The sequence below is a fragment of the Sminthopsis crassicaudata genome, chromosome 1 (genome assembly GCF_048593235.1).
Source record: "Sminthopsis crassicaudata isolate SCR6 chromosome 1, ASM4859323v1, whole genome shotgun sequence".
Classification (NCBI taxonomy): Eukaryota; Metazoa; Chordata; class Mammalia; order Dasyuromorphia; family Dasyuridae; genus Sminthopsis; species Sminthopsis crassicaudata.
Window position 1 is genome coordinate 33,332,543 of NC_133617.1, and position 21,547 is coordinate 33,354,089.

The 21,547-nt window shown below is 39.6% G+C and overlaps 1 protein-coding gene across 1 annotated transcript; it reads right to left on the reverse strand.

The window, feature by feature from the left end:
* Nucleotides 1-2,559: 2,559 nt before the first annotated feature.
* HCAR1 (hydroxycarboxylic acid receptor 1) lies at nucleotides 2,560-4,281 on the reverse strand. The gene has a single exon (XM_074283881.1). The coding sequence runs from the start codon at nucleotides 3,754-3,756 to the stop codon at nucleotides 2,737-2,739; it is 1,020 nt and encodes a 339-aa protein (XP_074139982.1). The 5' UTR covers nucleotides 3,757-4,281; the 3' UTR covers nucleotides 2,560-2,736.
* Nucleotides 4,282-21,547: the final 17,266 nt, after the last annotated feature.

The following is a 21,547-nucleotide window of genomic DNA, read 5'->3' on the forward strand; positions in this document are numbered from 1 at the left end:
TGTGACTTGCCCAAGGTCACAGAGCTAGGAAGGATCTAACAAGAGATACAAACCCACAAACAAGTCCAAAGTTCAATCTATTATACCTATGGCTTTCCAAGTCAGGAAGACCCAGATTCAAATTCAGCCTCAGATACTTATTAGCTTCCTGACCTAGAAGCCAATACCTTTGGCTTTCCAAACCATCTTGTTTTATAGATAAGGAAGGCAAGTCTTGCTCAGCTCTAACCTATTATCCTAAGCCTCTTCCTTTCCCTGTGCCTCAGTTTCTTTATCTAAAATAAAGGAATTGGGCTAAATGACCTATAAGATCCTTTTCAGTTATGGGTCTAGGATTCAGATTAGGAGAATTTGTCTCAGAGGAAAAATTACTTATCATGCAGAGGATATGACAAAGCTTGGATTTGAACTTGGTTTCCCCCTGATTCCAAATACAGTATCTTTTTACTATGCCATAGCAATTGTGAAGTTTTTCCTTCCACCAAACTGAATTCTACTTCTCTGTACATATAATACATACTTGGAGTATTTTACTTATTGGAAAGGTGCTCAAATACTAAGAGGAGCTACCACTCCCTTTGACATTCTAGATTGAGAGGCCAGTGAATAGAGCACCAGCCCTGGAGTCAAGAGGATCTGGGTTCAAATTCAGATTCAGACACTTAACACTTCCTAGCTATGTGACTCTGGACAAGTCACTTAACCCCAACTGTCTCACCAAAAATAAATAAATAAACAAACAAAAATGAAAGTCTAGATCAAAGTGGGTAGGTGGTTCAATGGATAGAGCACTGGGCTTGGAGTCAGGAAGACGAGTTCAAATCCAGCCTCAGACATGTCTTAACTATGTGACCCTGGACAAGTCACTTAAAGTATCTCTGCTTCAGTTTCTTCCTCTATAGAATAAAGATGGTAACAATACTTACTTCTCAGGATTATTATGAAGATCCAATGAGATAATATATACAAAGTGCTTTGCCAACAAAGTGCAATGTGAATGTTGGTAATTATTATTTCCATAAGTTTCAGACTTAGAGTCAGAAAGATTTGAGTTCAAATTTGGTGTATGACCCTGGGCAAATCACTGAACTCTCAGCCTCAGTTTCTTCTTCAATAAAATGAGAATAATAAGAGTATCTACTGGGGTAGCTAGATGGTGCTGGAGTCAGGAGGACTTGAGTTCAAATGTAGCCTCAGACACTTAATACTTCTTAACTGCATGACCCTGGGCAAGTCACTTAACCCCAACTGCCTCATTAAAAAAAAAAAAAAAGAAGGGAAGGAAGGAAGGAAGGAAGGAAAGAAAGAAAGGAGTGTTTCTCCTGGTTACTGCTGTAACCCCACAGGAGTATTGTGAAGCTCAAATGAGATAATAGATATAAAACATTTTGCAAAACTTAAAGGGCCATAGAAATAGAGTTGATTTTTATTGCTATTATTATTATTATTATTTCCTCCTCTTGGTATGTTTTTCTTCACTCATCACCCTTTTGAAGTCCTACCCATCCTGAGGTCAGTTCAAATACCAAATGCCTGACTGACTAATGAGCTCTGATTAGTCATAACCGACACCATTATACAACATCCCTTCTGGACTTCTCAGTAAAATGAAGGCATTGAACTAAGTGGCCCAGGGGATCCTCCCAGCTTTCTAACTCTGACCCTTTGACCTCAGAAAATTCACTTCGATTCCCTGGGCCCCTGTTTTCTCATCTGTAAAATGAGAGGGAGGAACTTGATGGTCCTGAGAACCTTGCCAGCTCAAACTTCACGAGCCTCTGAGCCACTTATTGTTCTCGTTTCCCAGGACCAAGCCTCTGCTTGCTGTCCCCAGGTAGGCTCGGAGAATATGGGCTGAGTGGACCCCGGGGAAGCACATCTGCCAGTTCCCGATTTGAGATGCAAACCACGCAGCTGGTATTGACTCAGGACAGATTGTTTTACTCTTGTTCTAACCCAGGCACGGAGCCTTGGGAAGCTGGAACCAGGAAGAGTTGCTGCAACCCTACTCCATCGGGCTCCCTCCCCTTGAAGGGAAAGTGTAAATTCAACCCAACCGTGACATTAGTCACTCACCTCCTTTCCAAGGGCAAATCATGTAAAGCAAATCAATGACGATAGTAATCATCATAAGTAACAAGCCACTGGATAGAGCTTAAAGGTTCACAAAACTTTGTCCCATATTCTCTCTCTTGATCTTTATACAAAACAGCCCTCTGAGGTCAATGGTACCAAGAGCTCATCCCCATTTATAGATGAACAACCTGAGGCCTACAGAGGTAACTCGGTGACTTGGCCATGCTTCCATACCTAATAAGTGTCACAGGTAGTAGTCAAACATGGCTCTCTGCTAATTCCAAATCCAATGTTCTTTTCGGTCTCTGTAACTCTAGATCATGGACCTGTACCATTTTTGGTGTGTGGGCTCAGCCATTTAATTATTTCATGCTAGCACCCCTGATCCCATTACTGCCATCTTCCCCCACCCCCACCCCATGCACATTTATATCTGTTCTTGCCCTTATTAGTATATTAAACAGACTCACTTCAGGCATCTGGAACATGGCAAAGAGGTTTTAATAGTGGGGTTCCATCCATTCCTTGAGAACATACCTAGAGAAGGCAGTATTTTCAAAAACAACCTCTTCTTCTTCCTCCACTCCCACCCACCCTTCCCACAAATCACTTCCATCACACGTGTCCCTTTGGCACCTGGACCAATTCAATCAACGGCATTCAAAATGTCTGGAGGGCCCACTGAACATCCGGATGGCTTCTGGAGCACTTCTTTGTGCCCACACAACAGGTTTTGGATGTTGGCATTCCTTCTGGATTCTGCGTCTTTGAGTCTCTGGGGCGCTTGGGTCTCAGGCCCCAGATCTTGAACTTGGTGTAGACTTTGGGGAAGGACGGGCTGGAAAAATAGTACACCAGTGGGTCCAGCATGCTATTCATGTAGGTGAAGCTGAGGGTGACGTGAAGGGCCACATGCACTGACCCATCACAGGCGCTCGACGAGACTGTCCAGAGGAAGTAGAGCCTGGCTGAGACACTGGGCAGGTAACATATGACGAACACGGCGGCTACCACGATGATGAACCGAGTGGCCTTTTTCATGCGGGTCTGCCTGGTCAGCTGCCGCCTCTGTCTCAGGCTCCCGATGATGTTGAAGGAGCAGAAGCAGATGATGCCCAATGGCAGGAAGAACTCCAACTGGAACATGATGTCGTGCCAGCCGTTGGCAGACTCCATGATGAAGCTCTCACAGGACACCGTGCTGCCCTGCACGCACAGGTGGTTCTCGGTCAGCAGATACAGAGTTCCCACGATGACCGTGGCCCAGAGGGCACAGGTGATGCAAGCTGCCGTCCTGTTGGAGATGGTGTTCAAAGCATGATGAGGGCGGACCACCTTGAAATAACGATCCACGGCTACCACCGTGAGAAACACGATGCTCCCGGCTCGGTTGGTGGCCAGCATGAACAGTACCACCCGGCAGGGGACGTCTTCGAAAACCCATTTCCGATTCTTCCAGTAGTAATCAGTCCGAAAAGGGAGGCAGACCATCAGAAGGAAGTCGGCCACGGCCAAGTTGAAAAGGTAGATGGTGCTTGGTTTCCATGACTTCATGTGAAAGCAGAAGCCACAGAGAGCGAGGCCGTTTCCCAGGGCCCCCAGCACAAAGGCCAGGACCAGCAAGGGGGGCATCACCTGGGAGATGATGTTGCCTTTGATGAGACAGCAGGTTCCGTTCATGGTCTCGAGAGAATGGGGAGCTGGGCCGCCAGTCTGCCAGCTGAGCCGAAAGCTGTGTGAACCTCCCTCTGCCACAGGCTGGCATGGGCCGGCCAGCTGCTTCTCTGACTTTCCCACTGCGGGATGCAGGTGTCTCACATCACACCCATCTCCTCTCTCCCACCACAAGAACAGACGATCAGTCAGGAAATGACAGAGTCACAGGAGCCTCCCTTGCCCAGGCTCACAAGCTGAGAGCCTCCCTTGGAGCAAACTGGTCTCGGGGTGGCAGGATTGGAAGCCCAACGAGCTTGCCCTCTGAGCTCTCCTTTCCCAGCAAGCAGCCAGCAGATCCCCTGCGTCCCTTGCTGCCAATCCCGATCTGCTGCCGATCTTTTTTCTTCCTTGTCCAAAAAGTAGTTGGGATAATTTTCATTTTCAGCCGGGCTGTTTCTCCCTGGAATCACTCTGGACCGGCTAGGACAGACTGCCTGAAAGGCACCAAAGGCTTGTTTGCCATCCCTCCTGGCGGGGAAAGGCAAACATTGCCTGAAGCTGTTCCCTGCCCCTTTGCTTGTGTTCCTCCCCCTGACCTTTGACTGACTGCCCAGTTCTCTCCTCCAGGCCCATGGGGAGCCTGCATGGGGCAACAGAAGGAGAGGAGGGTCAGCTGTCTGCAATACCATGGACTTATTCCCATGTTTGCATCTAGACACATGGGGTGGGGACACAGGAGAGGAGTTTAAAGACTAATTCTGAGAAGTCATTCTTAAGATTTCCAACTGGTTTTAATGCTGGGAAAAGCCACCGTGGTCACCATGACCCATTTAGCTTCACCACTGATACTGTACATGCTCCTTCTACACATCCTTCCTCCGCTCCTCATCAATTGTGGGATTGTTTTTAAGGCTGTAAAATGGAAACGGGGGATCTCTTCCCATAGGTCTACCTGTTCCTCTTTGGGAGTCAAATTCTTAGGAAGGGGAGCCTGGGAGCTTGCAAGAAAGGATTGGGCCATGAGTGATTCAGACACTCGGAAGCTGAGAAATATTTTGCTCATGGGTTCCAATCAGTTACCAGGGGGCCAATAAAGGAAAGTAGAGTTGGAACTGAGAGATGTGGTCAGAGTGACCATGTGCTCAAATGACCAGACCCAAGGATGGCCATAACGTAACCCAGACAGACCCTTGGACAAAAAGTCTTTTTTGTTATTAAAGTTTTTAATTTTCAAAACATATGCATAGATAATTTTTCAAAAGTGACCCTTGCATAGCCTTGTGTTCCAATTTTTCCCGTCCTTCCTCCCACCCTCTCCCCTAGATGACAAGCAATCCAATACTTGTGATGCATATTAAAATATACGTTAGTTCCAATATATGTAAACATTTGTACAATTATCTTACTGCACAAGAAAAATCAGATCAAAAAAGAAAGAAAATGAGTGAGAAAACAAAATGCAAGCAAATCACAACAAAAAGAGTGAGTTATATTGTGATCCACACTCAGTTCTCACAGTTCTCTTTCTCGGTACAGATGGTTTTCTTCATCACAAGATCATTGGAACTGGTCTCAATCATCTCATTGTTGGAAAGAGTCACGTGGACCAGGTGTTATCCTGGGGGTCTGACCCAAGAGGATGAATCTTTGCAGCTCAATGTCCCCACATTGAGTTGCTCCAAGAAAATCTAATGTTGTGCAAGTATAACTTAGGACTCAATTTCTCCAAATGTGGGTAACAGTATCATCTACCAACAAAAAAAGTTTTTTTTTTTAATGTGGGTAACAGTTTCATACAGACAATAAGGGTAGTCAATATATATTTGGCATGGGGAAGCTTTGTATAGGAAGTTACAAATAGATACATAGATGCACAAATCATGCACATGCACACAGACATGGACACACATAAATCAAACAGAGCCAACCTAGGGTTTCTCTTCAGAGTAATCCTTTGACTTTCCAGTGAATCCCTCTCCCACACAAAGTCTTGTCCAATTTCCCCCAGCTCGGTTGTGCTACTGTGTGGTATTAAAATCCTGCCTTTTACAGGAAGTCTTTCCTAATCCTTCTTAATTTGAGTACCTTCTTTGCCAATTATTTCCTATTTATCCTTTATCTAATTTGGTCTGTCTGTGTGTGTGTTATTGTATTGTTTCAATGTTGTCTCTCACACTATATTATAAGCTCCCAGAGGGTCTTTTTTTTATAGAACAGTGCTTGGCATGGAGTAAATGCTTAATAAATGTTTATTGATTGATTTATTTAGATTCCCCCAGGAAAGTGAGCACAATGAATTCTGAACGATCTCCTTTCCATTTGACCTTTACTATTTGAGTAATTCATTGGCTTTACTCTCCAAATAGTCTACTGTACAGGCGTCGTGAGCAATCCTCAGGAAGGAACGCTTCCTGGTGCTGCTGGAAGGTCCAGTCCCCAAGCTCTTGAATTTGAAAAGTTGGTCTTGCCATGAGATGGCTCTGAAAGCCAGTTCTGCTCAGGAAATCTCCCTTAGCTGGCTGGAGGTTTCCATCACAGAATCCTGCTTCTTAAGGAATTAAGAATCCTTCCTCCTCCACACTAGCATTTGGCATTTTTGAACATCGCCCACAAAACTATCCACAGACCGGATGGGCACATGCATATCTGCCCCTGCCATGGTCACGTAGGAAGTTTTAGGGGTCGTTAACATTTTTTTAAACTTTCAGGCCATATCTATAGATGCCATTTGCTTCTATTTTAAGATGCCACAAACTCCTCCTCAAGAGAGAAAACTATGTATGAGCACAGTGTCTCTCACTCCCAACCGAGAAAACAGATCTAGTCTCTGAGTGATGGGCTGTCTTCTGAAAGAGAAAGAACTCTTAACTTGATTTTATAAATATGGAGAGCAACAATTGTTTTGAAAGGATCTGATTTTCCATCAGCCAATCACCAAGATTGTCCAGTTGCCAATGTCCATGTGCAGATTTCATGAGAAATTGCCTCACAAATCCCTCTCGTAAAGTTGACTGGGGAGCTCGTCAGATTGACCAGGAACACTCTCTCTCTCTCTCTCTCTCTCTCTCTCTCTCTCTCTCTCTCTCTCTCTCTCTCTCTCTCTCTCTCTCTCTCTCTCCCCTTTTATTTTATTTTATTTTTTTGCTGAGGCAATTAGGGCTAAGTGACTTGCCCAGGGTCATACAGCTAGGAAGTGTTAAGTGTCTGAGACCAGATTTGAATTCAGGTCCTCCGGACTTCAGGTTTGGTGCTCTAGCCACTGCCCCACCTTAGCTGCTCCAGAACTCTTAATTAAATCACAGATTTAGAGCTAAGATCAATCTTGGAGCACATCCAGTCCAACTTCTTCATTTTTACCTTTACCTCAAAAAAAGTAAATGTCTTGCCTAATGTCATACAGCTAGGAAGTAATAGAATCAGGGTTGAACCCAGAGTCTCTGACCTCCCATCCAGAATTCTTTCTACTACACTACATTATTTTTCACAGTCACAGTGGAGACCCTGAAGTATATGCTTCACTTGCCTGGAAGGCTTTCCTCTTCATCTCCTCCTCCTGGCTTCATGGCTTTCTTCAAGTCTCACCTCCTGCAGGAAGCCTTTCTGGATTTCCCTTAATGCTAACTCCACTCTGTCGATTGTCTCCAATTTATCCCATTGAGAGCTTACTTGTCAAAGTTATTAGCGTGTTGCTTTCTTCCTTAGATTGTGAATTCCTTGAGACTGTCTTTTACCTTGATTTTCTCCAGCACTAAGCAAAATGCCTGCAAATAGTAGGGGTTTAATAATGTTTATTGACTGACTAACAGAACCTAGAGACAATTAAAATCTGACCTTAGATACCAGGTGAAAAGTGGCCTTGAGCTAGTCATTTAATCTCTTTGTGTTTCACTGTCCTCATTAGGAAAAAGAGGGTATTGGAGTTAAATATTCCTTCTGTGGTCTTATGAAATACCACCATCATTTCAGATTTAGAATGGGACATTTCCAAATGGAACTAGCCGATTGGCCAATCATATTCTCTAAACAGCAAGCTTTGCTCATGGAGGGAGGAATGAGTAATTTTGTGGAAATGACTCCTAATGGCCTTCCACCTGGAGAATCTGCCAAATATCTTGTATGATGGATATTCAGCCCTGGATAAAGCCTCTTTAGGCAGCAAGGTGCAGTGGAAAGACCTCTGAGTTTGGAGTCAGAGAAACTGGATTCAGATGCTGGCTGGCTTTAGATAATAATATTCCCTGCTCTGCTACTAGGTTTCCTCATCTGTAAAATGAGAGTTGGACAAGATGACCTAAGATCATTTCCAGGCCAAGTCTATGATCTCGAAGGTCCTGTTTTGCAATTGGCTCGCCAGGCTCTTTCTCATACTTTTTTATTGTATTTTTCCAACAGCAACTACCACCACATTTAAGCATCTCTTTGATTGGTTCTTGAGGTTTCTAACCAAATGTAAAAAAATAAAAAGGATATTAAAAAGATTAGAGGTTTGTACAGTTTCTTATATGAGATCCAGACTTGTTTTTCAGTGAACGTTATAATTTTTTTCCAGTTGCTGCTTTCTCCATTTGTCTGTAAAATGTCATAAATAGTCATAGAATCATAATAGAAGAGTATATGTGTCTATCCCAACCCCAATTCATGTAATTACAGAAGGCCCAGACTTCTTGATTAAATCCATCAATCAAAAGGGTAAAGTTCTTAATTTGGGAAAAGTGAAATATTTTGATCACTGGATGAAGAGAGATAACAGCTACATTGGAAATGTCCTGTGATTGGCTGAAAGAATCAGACACCCTTCCAGGCATGGGCAAGATATGGTTAGACAATTAAAAATCTCAAATGCCAGACTTATGGTGGTCAAAAGTGGTGGGGGCAGTTAGGTGGTTAGAGCACCAGTCCTGAAGTCAGGAAGATCTGAGTTCAAATCCAGCCTCAGACACTTAACACTTCCTAGCTGTGTGACCCTGGGCAAGTCACTTAACCCCAATTGCCTCGGGGGGGGGGGGAAAGCAGTGGTGATGAAATCTTAAATTGAGGAAGAATCAGTTTCTCTTACCTTCGTCCCATTTTGAATAGGTAATGATCTTATGATAACCTTATGAACTTTAAAAGGTTAGAAAATCTGGAATTCCTATCACAATTGATAGTAGAACAGCATCACTGACAGCAACATTTGCAATTAGAAGCTGTGAATCACACCATGGACAAGCTAGATACAGCAAGGAAAGGTATTTTTAGGACTCTACATGATCCTTGGAGCCCAGAAGAGAGATTTAACTAAGAGGAATTTCATAAAAACTCTATGAAAGGAAAAAAAAAAACCCTTCCACTAAACAGAAATTCTAAGGTTACTCTTTGACTACATGTCAGACATTCTGTTTGGGTACATTTTCCCCAGAGAGCTTGTGAGTGCAATATGAGAGTTCACCTCTATTTTGTGGGGAATGTTTCTGTAAGAACTGTCCTTGAGAAATAAAAATCAGGAACATGCTAAATAATCAAAATGCTGTAAGGGAAGTCAGGAAATGAATAGGAATTGTGGGGGTCAATGGGGTTGCAATGGGTATAACGTCATGGCATCTTCCAAGATAAAAATGATTAAATCTTGTGTACCAGTTAATTATAATTTTGATAATTTAATAAAAAAAAATGTAACCACCTCAAAACAAACAAACAAACAAAAAAGAACTGTCCTTGATATACACATGGAGGGAGGAATATACACACATATTTATGTGTGTATCTACATATACTTAATAAATACCCTTTCTAAAAAGTCATTTTGACTCGTAATCAATAGGGAAAACATTAGTTGGGGCTCATGAACAGCAAAATTAGAAAATTCCCATCCTAGCCCACTAGAGATAATAAGTAGTCAACTGCCCTCTGGGAGATCTGGTTAGTCAATACAAGTGCAGATTGAGGGAGTCAACCCAGAGGAGGTGTTACAGTATAACAGAACTTGGAAATTATATAATCTAGTCCCTTCCTATTCCTTCGATTTTTAAATAGATGCATATAATGTAGAAGCTCTCTTGCCTTCTTTTTGTGAAGAAGTCTTGTTCTTGGCACTTGAATAAATGCCTTCTAGAAGATCTACTGAGTATACTAGAGTCATTCCTATAGTTCTTTTAATAACTTTTTGCTATTAATGAAACTCTGCCTTTTCGCCATTAACCTTTGCTCTTGCTATGTCTATTCTGTCTCCTTTTTTGGTCATACATGTCATACATGACATCTTTTCAGCTACTTCTCATAGTCATTGTTGGTATGTAGAGGGAGGAGAGCAACCTTCTAGCTGGCAGGAAAGTAGGGAAAGGTCATTAGACCCATTTGGTGATTTTCAATCTTGCTAAATGAGGCTCTCAGGATGATCTGCATGGAGCATGAGGGTCATGATGAAGGTTGGAAGGAATTTTCTCACTCCAAACTATTCAAAATTATTTCCAAGGGGGAGGGCATAGGTCTAATAGAAAGGGCAATTTGTTCATCAAAGAAAAGGGTCTAGGTAGCCCATGCCTCTGAATCATACGTATTTTGAATGGAACCAATGGAAAATAGATTGTTATACCCTTTGTGGAAGCAATGTCAACTTGGTCATCAATCTCTGAGCAAGAAGTGGAAGGCCAAGATGGGGAAGGGGAAGATAATGTACTTGAACAACAAGGGTTCACATGGCCAGCCTCTGATTCTACCCAAGGTAGTGGTTGGTGGAATCCAGAGCCCTGCTTCCAAAGGTCTATGGGAAGCAATCAAATAAATAAAGGGGCTGGGTACTGAATAGGGGGTGGTGATTCAAAGATAAAAATGGAAAAAATCTCTGTCCTCAAAGGGTTTTCTTGCCAGAGATGGGGCATGGGGAAAGGGAGAGTGTATATGAATAGGGGAAAAAAAAAAAGATCATCTGAAATAGGGAATGAAAAGTACATTTTAGTAAGTTTATCAGAGAATAAGTATTTTTCTTTTATTTAAGGGACTTGTGAAAATTTAAGTTAAGAAGCATTTGTGTAGGAATACGTATTTGCCCTCTGTTTAATGGCGTAGTTATTACCAACACTCTTGAAAAGACAAAAAAAAAAACTGTCAAACTTAAGTTGATGTAAAAATAATGTGATGATCTCCAACTAGCATGTCTTAATATGGTCTATGCACCTAATCATATCTATAAGTAATACTTGTATTCTTGTAAGTAAACTTTTATTCTCCAACTGGTTGTAGGGTGTTTTTAGGGTTTGCATTTAAAATGGTAGAAATAATGGCTGTTATTTTTCTGGCATTATTAATATATGTTCTAAAAGTAATTTTTTAAAAAAGAGATTGAATGCAAATCACAAGCAATGGCCCTTTTCCAGAATATCATCAACCCATTGCTGCAGTGCTCCAGAATGATTCTTATAACCACAAGGGCTTCCCTTTTCCCACACAAATAGCACCTGCACTTCTTCCCCAAGCCACTTCTCTATTTTACTAAGGTCTGGTCAGATACTTCCTCCAGTCTCCTCTGCTGCCATTCTGGGTAGGAGCCAAAAGATTAGGGGAAGAAAGACAGACTTTCCATTCTCTAAAGGTTGTGATGTCACTCATCAAAAGATGGTCCCCTGCCCAAAGTTATCAAAAGTTATCAAACTGTGACCCTTTGACCCAGCAGCGTTTCTACTGGGCCTGTATCCCAAAGAAATCTCAAAGGAAGGAAAGGGATCCACATGTGCAAAAATGTTTGTGGCAGCCCTCTTTGTAGGGGCAAGGAACTAGAAACTGAGTGAATGTCCATCAATTGGAGAATGCCTAAATAAGTTGTGGTATATGAATGTTATGGAATATTATTGTTCTGTAAGAAATGACCAACCAAAAAAAATTTTTAAAAATAAAAAATAGAAAAACAAAAACAAACAAAAAATAAATAAAAAATAAATAAAATAAAAATAAAATTGCTAACATCAAAAGAAAGAAAGAAAGAAAGAAAGAAAGAAAGAAAGAAAGAAAGAAAGAAAGAAAGAAAGAAAGAAAGAAAGAAAGAAAGAAAGAAATGACAACAGGATGAATATAGAGAGGCCTAGAGAGACTTGCATGAACTGATGCTGAATAAAATGAGCAGGACCAGGAGATCATTGAACATGATAACAAGAAGATCATATAATTATCAGTTATGCTGGACATGGCTCTCTTCAACAATAAGATGATTCAAGTCAGTTCCATTGATCTTGGGATGAAGAGAGCCATCTACTCCCAGAGAGAGGTCTGTGGGAACAAAGTGTGGATCACAACATAATGTTCTCACTCTTTTTGTTGTTGGTCACTTGCATTTTGTTTTCTTTCTCATTTTTTCTTGTTTGATATGTTTTCTTGTGCATCAAGATAATTGTATAAATATGTAAGCACATATTGGATTCAACATATTTTTACCATATTTAACTTGTATTGGATTACTTGCTATCTAGGGCAGGGGTTAGGAGAAAGGAGCGGAAAATTTGGAACACGAGGTTTTGTAAGAGTTAATGCTGAAAAATTATCCATGCATATGTTTTGAAAATAAAAATCTTAAAAAAAAAATAGATGGTGTCCTAAGGGCCACAGACAGGGACCTTGGTGGTCAATGAGTCCAAGCTCAGTGCTTTACAGATGAAGAAACCAAGACCCAGAGAGAAGCCTAAGGTCAGTCTTTGTAATCAAGGTCACAAAAGGAATCAATGGCATTGCTGAGATGTGAGCCCATGTCCTTAAATTCCAAATCCAGTAGTTTTCCACTACCTCCCAAAGCTTTGATCTGAGAGAGACATTTCAATAGCAGAAGGAACACAATAATATAACATATATAATGTATATAAGATAATAATATATACATATATAATATAACAGTGAGTATTTATCTGACCTTTTGAGATTTGCAAAACACTATGATTACCCTGGGAAGTAATTGTTATTCCCATTTTACAGATGGGAAAAACCAAAGTAGATAATAGTTAAACCACTTGCCCATGTTCACCCAGCTAGTGTCTGAGCCCAGACCCAGTGCTCTGTGAACTATGGCACCTTCTAGCCATCCTCACAAATCATTTATCTTCTCTGCCTCAGATTTTCCAACTGTATATATTTTTAATTTAAAAAATGCAAAGATAGTTTTCACCATTCACCCTTACAAAATTTTGCATTTCAAATTTTTTTCTCTCTTCCTCCATCCCTTCCCCTAGACAGTAAGTAATCCAGCTTAAACATGTTAAACATGTGCAATTCTTCTGTACATAATTCCATATTTATCATGAGGCACAAGAACAATCAGATTAAAAAGAGAAAAAATGAGGAAGAAAACAAAATGCAAGCAAAAAACAACAAAAAGAGAGAAAATGCTGTGTTATGATCCCCACTCAGTTCCCACAGTCCTCTCTCTGGGTGTATGTAGCTGGCTCTCTTCATCACAAGACCTTTGGAACTGCCCTGAATCACCTCATTTTGAAGAGAGCCACGTCCATCGCAGTTGATCATTGTATAATCTTGTTGCTGTGAAAATGTTTTCTTGGCTCTCCTCTCTTCACTCAGCTTCAGTTCCTGTCAGTCTCTCCAGGCCTCTCTGAAATCATCCTGCTGATTGTTTCTTACAGAACAATAATATTCCATAATATTCACATACTATAATTTATTTAGCCATTCCCCAAACTGTATAACTGTTATAAAAACATGTTGCCTTCTTCTAGGAAAATGAATTTCAAGCTTCAGAGTTCCATGGCAGCACGAAATTGTTCTGGGCCTGTGTACCAAGGTCTCTATGAGGAAATTGTCTGGCTCATTGGAGATCAGCAATTGCTCCCATTTACCTGGAGACACACAGTGTTTGTGTATCTCAAAGGAATGATTTGCAACCAGTTTCTAAAGCTGATGGATCATTCTTGCTGTTTTACTTGCTGTTTGTTGCTTGCTGTGTAAGAAACAGTGTGGTATAGTGGTTAGGACCCTGGGCTGAGGAGCAAGAAATCCTGAGTTTAAATCCTGCCTGAGACATTTTCTAACTGGTGACATTGGACAAATCATTTCACTTCCATTCCTCACCTATAAAATCAGATTTGGATTCTTTTCCCTAATGTACTTGGCTAGTTCTAAATCTGTGATCCTATGGAATGACTATTGTCTTTTCCATATTTAGTCAGTCTTGAAGACAAAATTATTCTCTGGCTCACTCTTGCTTTCTGTCCCAAACTAAAAATAACTTATCTAAATGTTTCATCTAATCATTTCCTTCTTCAAATTTTACACTATTTTATTTTTCCATATCATTCTCATCACTTAAAATATTTCCTTATCTCAAATTTGACAAGCATTTCCTTCCTCCTACACCCCTTTTTGGGAGGCCTACAATTTCCACTATGATGAATTCTGATTAACATACATACATACATACACATGTATGAACACTCAAATGCATTTCCAAATATACTAAACTATGGAACAAGCTGGTAAGCCCACCAAAAGGACTGAATGACAGGCACATGAGAAGGTGATTGCCACTTGCAGGAAAATATCCTGCCATTATTACCAGTGTCTGTGTTCCCATCATGACAGATCCTGATGAGGTCAAAGAAAAAGTTTGTAAAGAACTAGAAACTCTTATCATCAAGGTGACAAAAGTGGAAAAGCTTGTAATTCCAGGTGACTTTAATGCTAGAGTAATCTCAGACTATTAGACATGGCAGGGAGACCTTGGGAGAAATAGAATTGGAAAGAGCAGCAACAATGGTCATTTACTATTGACAATTTGTGTATCTCACGACCTTCTTATCACCAGCACCAGCATCATTTACCTAAACACAATAAAACTTCGTGGATGCGCCCTCACAGCAAACATGGCTTTTTAGAGTGATGTTTTTAAGCCCTTTGTCAGAAGCCTTCAGCAAGGATGAAAATGGCATCCAGATTAGTTGTCACACTGAAAGCGTGTGCTTACACAAATGCTCCCTGCCCTTGTACTGGCTTTATCCTATTCCTAGAATACTTTCCCTCCCCACCCTTTGAAATCCCTCATTTCCTTCAAGACTCAATTTGGGAGTGGGGGTAGAAGGAGAGGGCATCTAGATGGTACCATGGATAGAACATCTGTAAGTCAGGAGCCCCTAAATTTAAATTTGACCTCAGACACTTTCTAGTTGTGCAATTCCACTTGTCTCCCCCCCACTCCAAAAAAATTTAAAAAGACTCCGTTTCTATGTATAGAAGAATTGCACATATTTAGCATGTATTGAATTACTTGTTGTCTAGGGGAGAGAGTGGAGGGAGGGAAAAAAATTTAGAACACAAGGTTTTGCAAGGGTGGATATTGAAAACTATCTTGTGTGTATTTTGGAAATAAAAAGCTACCAAAAAATAATAGAAAAGACTATTATTTTTTTAAAGACTCAATTCTGTATATCCCAAAGAGCTTTTCAAGAAGGGAAAGGGACCAGTATGTGTAAGAATGTTTGTGGCAGCCCTTTTTTGTAGTGGCCAGAAACTGGGAACTGAGTGGATGCTCATCAGTTGGAGAATGGCTGAATAAATTATGACATGTGAATGTTATGGAATATTATTGTTCTGTAGGAAATGAGCAGCAGGAGGATTTCAGAGAGGCTTGGAGAGACTTACAGGAACTGATGCTGAGTGAAATGAGCAGGACCAGGAGATCATTATACTATATATACATATATTTCAACAACAATACTATATGATGATCAATTCTGATGGATGTGGCCATCTTCAATAATTAGATGAACCAAATCAGTTCCAGTAGAGCAGTAATGAACTGAACCAGCTACACCCAGGGAAAGAACTCTGGGAGATGACTATGAACCACTACATAGAATTCCCAATCTCTCTATTTTTGTCTGCCTGCATTTTGGATTTCCTTCACAGGCTAATTGTACACTGTTTCAAAGTCTGATTCTTTTTGTACAGCAAAATAACGTTTGGACATGTATACATATGTTGTATTTAACTTATATTTAACATATTTATCTTGTATTGGTCAACCTTCCATCTTAGTGAAGGGATGGGGGGAAGGAGGGGAAAAGTTGGAACAAAAGGTTTTGCAATTGTCAATGCTGAAAAATTACCCATGCACATATCTGGTAAATAAATATCTATAATTAAAAAAAGACTCAATTCTAGGGTTACCTTCTATATTAGGAGTGCTTAACTTGGAGTCCATGAACTCCAAACCCACAAGATGGTGTGTGGATGGATTTCAGGGCATCTGCAAACTTAAGTAGGGAAAAATGGCGTCTTTATTTTCACTCCCCTCTAAACAAAAATAGTATTTCTTTCGATTGTGAATGTAGACAACAAACTGTCAATCTGAGCTAGAGGTCATAGACCTTGCCAGCCTGAGGAAGGGGCCCATGATATTAAAAAATAGAGTTAAGAATCCTTTATCTAGGTGAACTTTGCCTGATCTCCCCAGCTCCTAGTGTCCATCTACTGCCTTGTATACAGTTTGCCTACATTATGTATGTTTTGTTGACCCCTTTTGGTGTTTCCTTGGAAAAGATACTAGACGGGTTTGCCATTTCCTTGTCCAACTCATTTTTCAGATGATTAAACAAGATTAAATGATTAGCTCACACAGCTACTCAGTGTGTGAAGCCAGATTTCAACTGAAATCTTTCTGACTTAAGGGCTCACACTCTATTTCTTGCCTAGATGCCCCCATATTCTATATGTACATGTACTTTAGAGGCATTTGACCAAGGGTGGAACTAGTTCTTCTTCTGTGGGCCCCATTCTCACACTTTTCCCCACATCCTCACCTCAGAGATGACTTCCTCTCTAATAGCCTACTCCTCCAACATAAACTCCAAGAAAAAGTTTCTCCTAACTAAACCTCAGTCAAAGACTGCTGATGACGCATGTGGGCCCAGGGAAGTCCCAATCCAGATACATGTAGCTTAACTTTTCCTTTCTTTGGGGGAATTAAATTAATATTTATATATAAACCTCTGGTTTGTTTTGAGCCCCCAGCTGGAGAAATCCCAGCAATTTAGAAAGAAAGCTTTCTTCTCTCCATGCATATTGTGAGCCATAACTTCCCTCTCAACAGTCCTTGAGCAAATGAAATATATATATATATATATATATTCTCTTAATATTTGCTTTTAGTGACTTGATGAATAGCACTATCAAATATAAATTTGAAAGAAATAGAGTTAAGCTTCAGAAGGCATATAAATACTTTTCCTGGAGTGAGGAGAAAAAGGAGTTTCATTGTACACTCTAGAAATTTTTGCTGAAGTACAGGATGGTCCAGCCTCTCTTCCCTAATTGAGAAAGCAGCTGCAGCAATAGGAGGGGAGGTAGTAACAGCAACTCCTAGTCTCGCTCTTAGTCATCCCCAAGGAGAAGCTGACTATTTTTCATTCAGGTACTGGTAAACCAGTGTTGAAGCTTTTCGGCACCTCTGCTGTGGCAGGGAGAGCTGACATTAGCTCCCTTATTTTCATATACCCTAGAAGCAATGCACTCTGGGTTCTTGATCAGTCCTGGATGAGCTTACACACAATTCTTGCCTCTGCTAAGGTGTAATCTCAGCTCCGTGACTCCCAAGGGCTTGGGTAGCCAACTGTCAGTGACAGAATATCTGCTAATAGACACTAGTGTCTCTCCAATGATCTTCTATAAAAAAAGCACCATAAATTTAGAAATTTAGAAGGGCTCTTCTATTTTATTAAAGCTTTTTATGTTCAAAACATATACATGGATAATTTTTTAGCATTGACCCTTGCAAAACCTCATTTTCCAAATCTTCCCTTCCTTTCCCCCACCCCCTTCCCTAGATGGCAGTAATCCAATATATGTTACACATGTTAAAATATGTGTTAAATCCAATATATGTATACATATTCATACAATTATCTTGCTTCACAAGAAAAATCAGATCAAAGAGGAAAAAATGAGAAAGAAAACTAAATGCAAGCAAACAACAATAAAAAGAGTGAAAATACTGTGTTGTGATCTTCCTTCAATTCCCACAGTCCTCTCTCTCTGGGGTAGATGGCTCTCTTCATCACAAGATCCTTGGAACTGACCTCAATCATCTCATTATTGGAAAAAGCCACGTCCATCAGAATTGATCTTCATATAATCTTGTTGTTGCCATGTAAATGATCTCCTGGTTTTGCTCACTTCATTCAGCATCAGTTCCTCTAACTTTCTCCAGACTTTTCTGAAATCATCCTGCTGGTCATTTCTTATAGAACAATAATATTCCATCACATTCATATACCATATTATTCAGCCATTCCCCATCTGATGGATATCCACTCAGTTTCCAGTTCTTTACCACTACAAAAAAGACTGCCACAAACATTTTTGCACATGTGGGTCCCTTTTGCCAGAAGGTCTCTTTGAGGCATATTGTTTCCCTTGTAAGAATGTAAACTTTTCTTAGAGAGAAACTTAAGAAGTTTTATGTGAACAGATGCAAAGAGAATTATGTAGAACCAGGAAAATGATATATGTAATGACTACGACAATGAAAATGTAAAGAACAATCATAACAGAATTGAATTCTGTAAAAGTAAAATGACCAAGTTTGCCTCCCCACAACAGATATGAAAAGAAATCTCTCCCTGCTTCTTTGCAGAAATAGGGAGCTATTGGTACAGAGCATTGTAAAAGATGTGAGCCTTTTTAATATCCTGATTGGTTTTGTTGAATTATTTATTTATTTATTTGTTTTAAATGTTGTTTCTCTTTTAATCTTTTGTTAATAGAATTGATTCTTTGGGAAGAGAAGGAGGAAAAGGATGAGGAGGGATAGATATGATGGGAAATGTGTTATAAAAATAAAAGATAAAAAAATAAAAGATAACAATAAAATATATTTTTAAGAAAAGAAATGGAAACTCCTTGAAGACATAGACAATTTTCATAACACTATTACATATGTTATCTCATTAGCATACTAAAATAGATCTTTAAAAGAAAATTTGAGAAGAGGCATTACAATTAATATTATCTCTCCCTTTACCATAGAGAATAGGGATTGATTCTTTTGTAGGGGGGGGTTGGCCTTTAACTCAGCTATGTTTTTAAAAAAGATTTAAAAAAGTTTTATAGGAAATAAGACCGTAATGAAGTAATAATGCTATAAAATTATATTTATACCAATTTCTTTCAGGCTCCCCAAAATTATAACCACTATGCATCTGAATGGTGTGGTGCAGTTTGGGATGAAAAGGGGTACTTGAAAGACTTTTTAAAACATATTTGCAAGTGTGATCTAATTCTCAATAGTTGAACACAAAGTATTTTTAGTCTGGGGGACTGTTTTTGATTTCTCTTTGGACGTTATGCATGACAGCAGCAGGAAGTCTGAGCTCTGGGTTCCTCTTATGGGTAATCCGGCTAGACCCTTAACTATAGTTGTGGTTAGGGAAACACTAAGGGAGCTGATAGTTCCTCTATATTCTGCCCTAGTCAGACCACAATTTAAGAATTTTGTTCATTCTTGGGAACTACATTTGAGAAAGGAGGTTGATATTCTAGAGAGCACTGTGGGAGCTTCTTCTTTGAAATGTAGCAACTTTTTTTGTAGTGGTAAGGAATTGGAAATTAAGCGGATGCCCATCTATTGAAATGGCTGAACAAGTTCTGGCATATGAATGTAATGAAATATTATTGTTTTATAAGAAATGATGAAGAGGCTGTTTCAGAAAAACCTGGAAAGACTTACATAAACTGATGCTAAGTGAAGTGAGCAGAACCAAGAGAGCATTGTATACAGTAACAATAAGATTATGTAATGATCAACTGTGATGGACTTGACTCTTCTCAACAATGTGGTGATTCAAGGCAATTCCAATAGACTTGGAATGGAAAATCTCAAGAAGAGAGAGAACCATGAAGACTGAGTGTGGATTGAAGCATTTGTTTGTTTGGTTTTTTTCTTTCTCACTTTTTTCCCCTTTTAGTCTGATTCTTCTAGAACAATATCACAAATGTGGAAATAGGTTCAAAACTATTATACATATTTAACATATCAGATGGTTTGCTCTTTTGAGGAGGGAGGAAGGAGAGAAATGGGGAGAAACATTTGAAACACAAAGCTTACAAAAATGAAAGTTGAAAACTATCTTTACATGCATTGGAAAAATAAAATACTATTGAAAAAATTTTAATAAAAGAAATGTAATAAAAGTAATAGTATAGCAGTGTCCTAGTGTGAAGCTCGTACTAAATGAAGGTTTTGCCAAAAACCCCATCAGTCTTCCTTGAATAGAATATTTAATAAATTCCAAGTATAACAGCATCCCCACTTACATCAAATTGTACCGGCAGATTGGCTTGTGGGTTGGGATGGGGTGGGTGGTACTCTTCTATGGATTATCTTATGGATGGTTATCTTAATGAATTTCACAGTTCCACCAACAGCATCCTGTCTTCTACCACACCTCCAGTGCTGACTCATCTCATCTTTTTGCATCTTTGTCAATTTGCTGGGTACAGACTGGTACCTCAGAGTTCTCAAATTTTCATCTCTATTATTATTAATGATTTAGAACAATCTTTCTCATGATTATAGTTTTCAACTCTTTTTAGAGCTATTGGTTAATATTATTTAACCCTATTGATTGAGAAAATCAATCCACAAGAACTTATTGAATGTCTACTATGTGTCAGATATTGAGCTAGGCAAAAATGAGAGTTTTCTCATCTGCAAAATAAGGATAATAATAGCACTTACCTTCAGAGTTGATGTGAGAATCAATTGAGATAATATATGTAAATTTTAGTATAGTTTCTGGCACTTAATAGGAGCTTAACAACTACTGGTATTATTATTAGTAGACTTGTAATCAAGGAGATTCTAACAAGAGATGAAAATATTTATAAAAGACTTAGCACAATGACTGGCATATAGTAGATGCTGAATGAATATTTGGTGGTAGTAGGAGAAATAGAAGTTGTAGTGGTGATGGTGGTGGTGGTGGTTTTGGTGATGATGGTAGCCCCTATGACCAAGGAACTTACTTTCTAACAGGAGGTGATAACATTTGTAAAGCACTTTGCAAGTGCCTGGCAGAGAGGAGGTGCTATATAAATATTGTGCTGTAGTAGTGGTGATGCGGTAGAGTAGCAGTAGTCTCTATGATTAAGAAACTTTCATTTTTAAATTTTATTATTATTTTACAGATATTATTTTCTTCTGTTAGACTGTGGAAGTTACAATCTAACAGAAGAAAATAATATCTGTAAAACACTCAACACAGTGCCTGGCACATAGTGGGCACAATATAAATATTGAATGGTAGTAGTTGTCATTGTCGTACTTGTGATAAAGAAACTTACATTTTGATAGGGGATAGATGATAATAGATACAAAACCAGTTATTTACAAGATATACATAAGGTATATACAGATACAAGATAACCTAAGAGGTAATATTAATAATAGAGTATTCGTAGAAAATAGAAAAGATTCCTGAAAAAGTTGGCAGTTGAATCTTGAAAGAATCCAGAAAATCTAAGAGGCAGATGTGAGAATGAAGAATATTTGAGGTATGGAGGAAAGCCAGGGCAAAGGTAGGGACTTGGAAGATAGCACGTTGTATGTGGGAATAGCTAATTGGTCAGTATGGCTGCATTGTAGAGTTCATGAATGGGGACTAATATATAAAGAAACCAAAAATATGGGAAGAGGTTAGGGTGGGAAAGAGCTTAAATGTGAAAGTGAGCCCAGAGAGAATGTAAATCCCAGAAGGGATGGGATTTATTGAATAGAAAGGTGACATGGTCAGACCTGTGCATAAGGAAGATCACCTTGGCAGCTAAATATGTAAGCTGGAGGGGAGTAGAA

Bases quoted from the DNA above. Each gene is read 5' to 3' on its own strand.
- HCAR1 (XM_074283881.1), bottom strand. From the start codon at position 3,756: ATGAACGGAACCTGCTGTCTCATCAAAGGCAACATCATCTCCCAGGTG.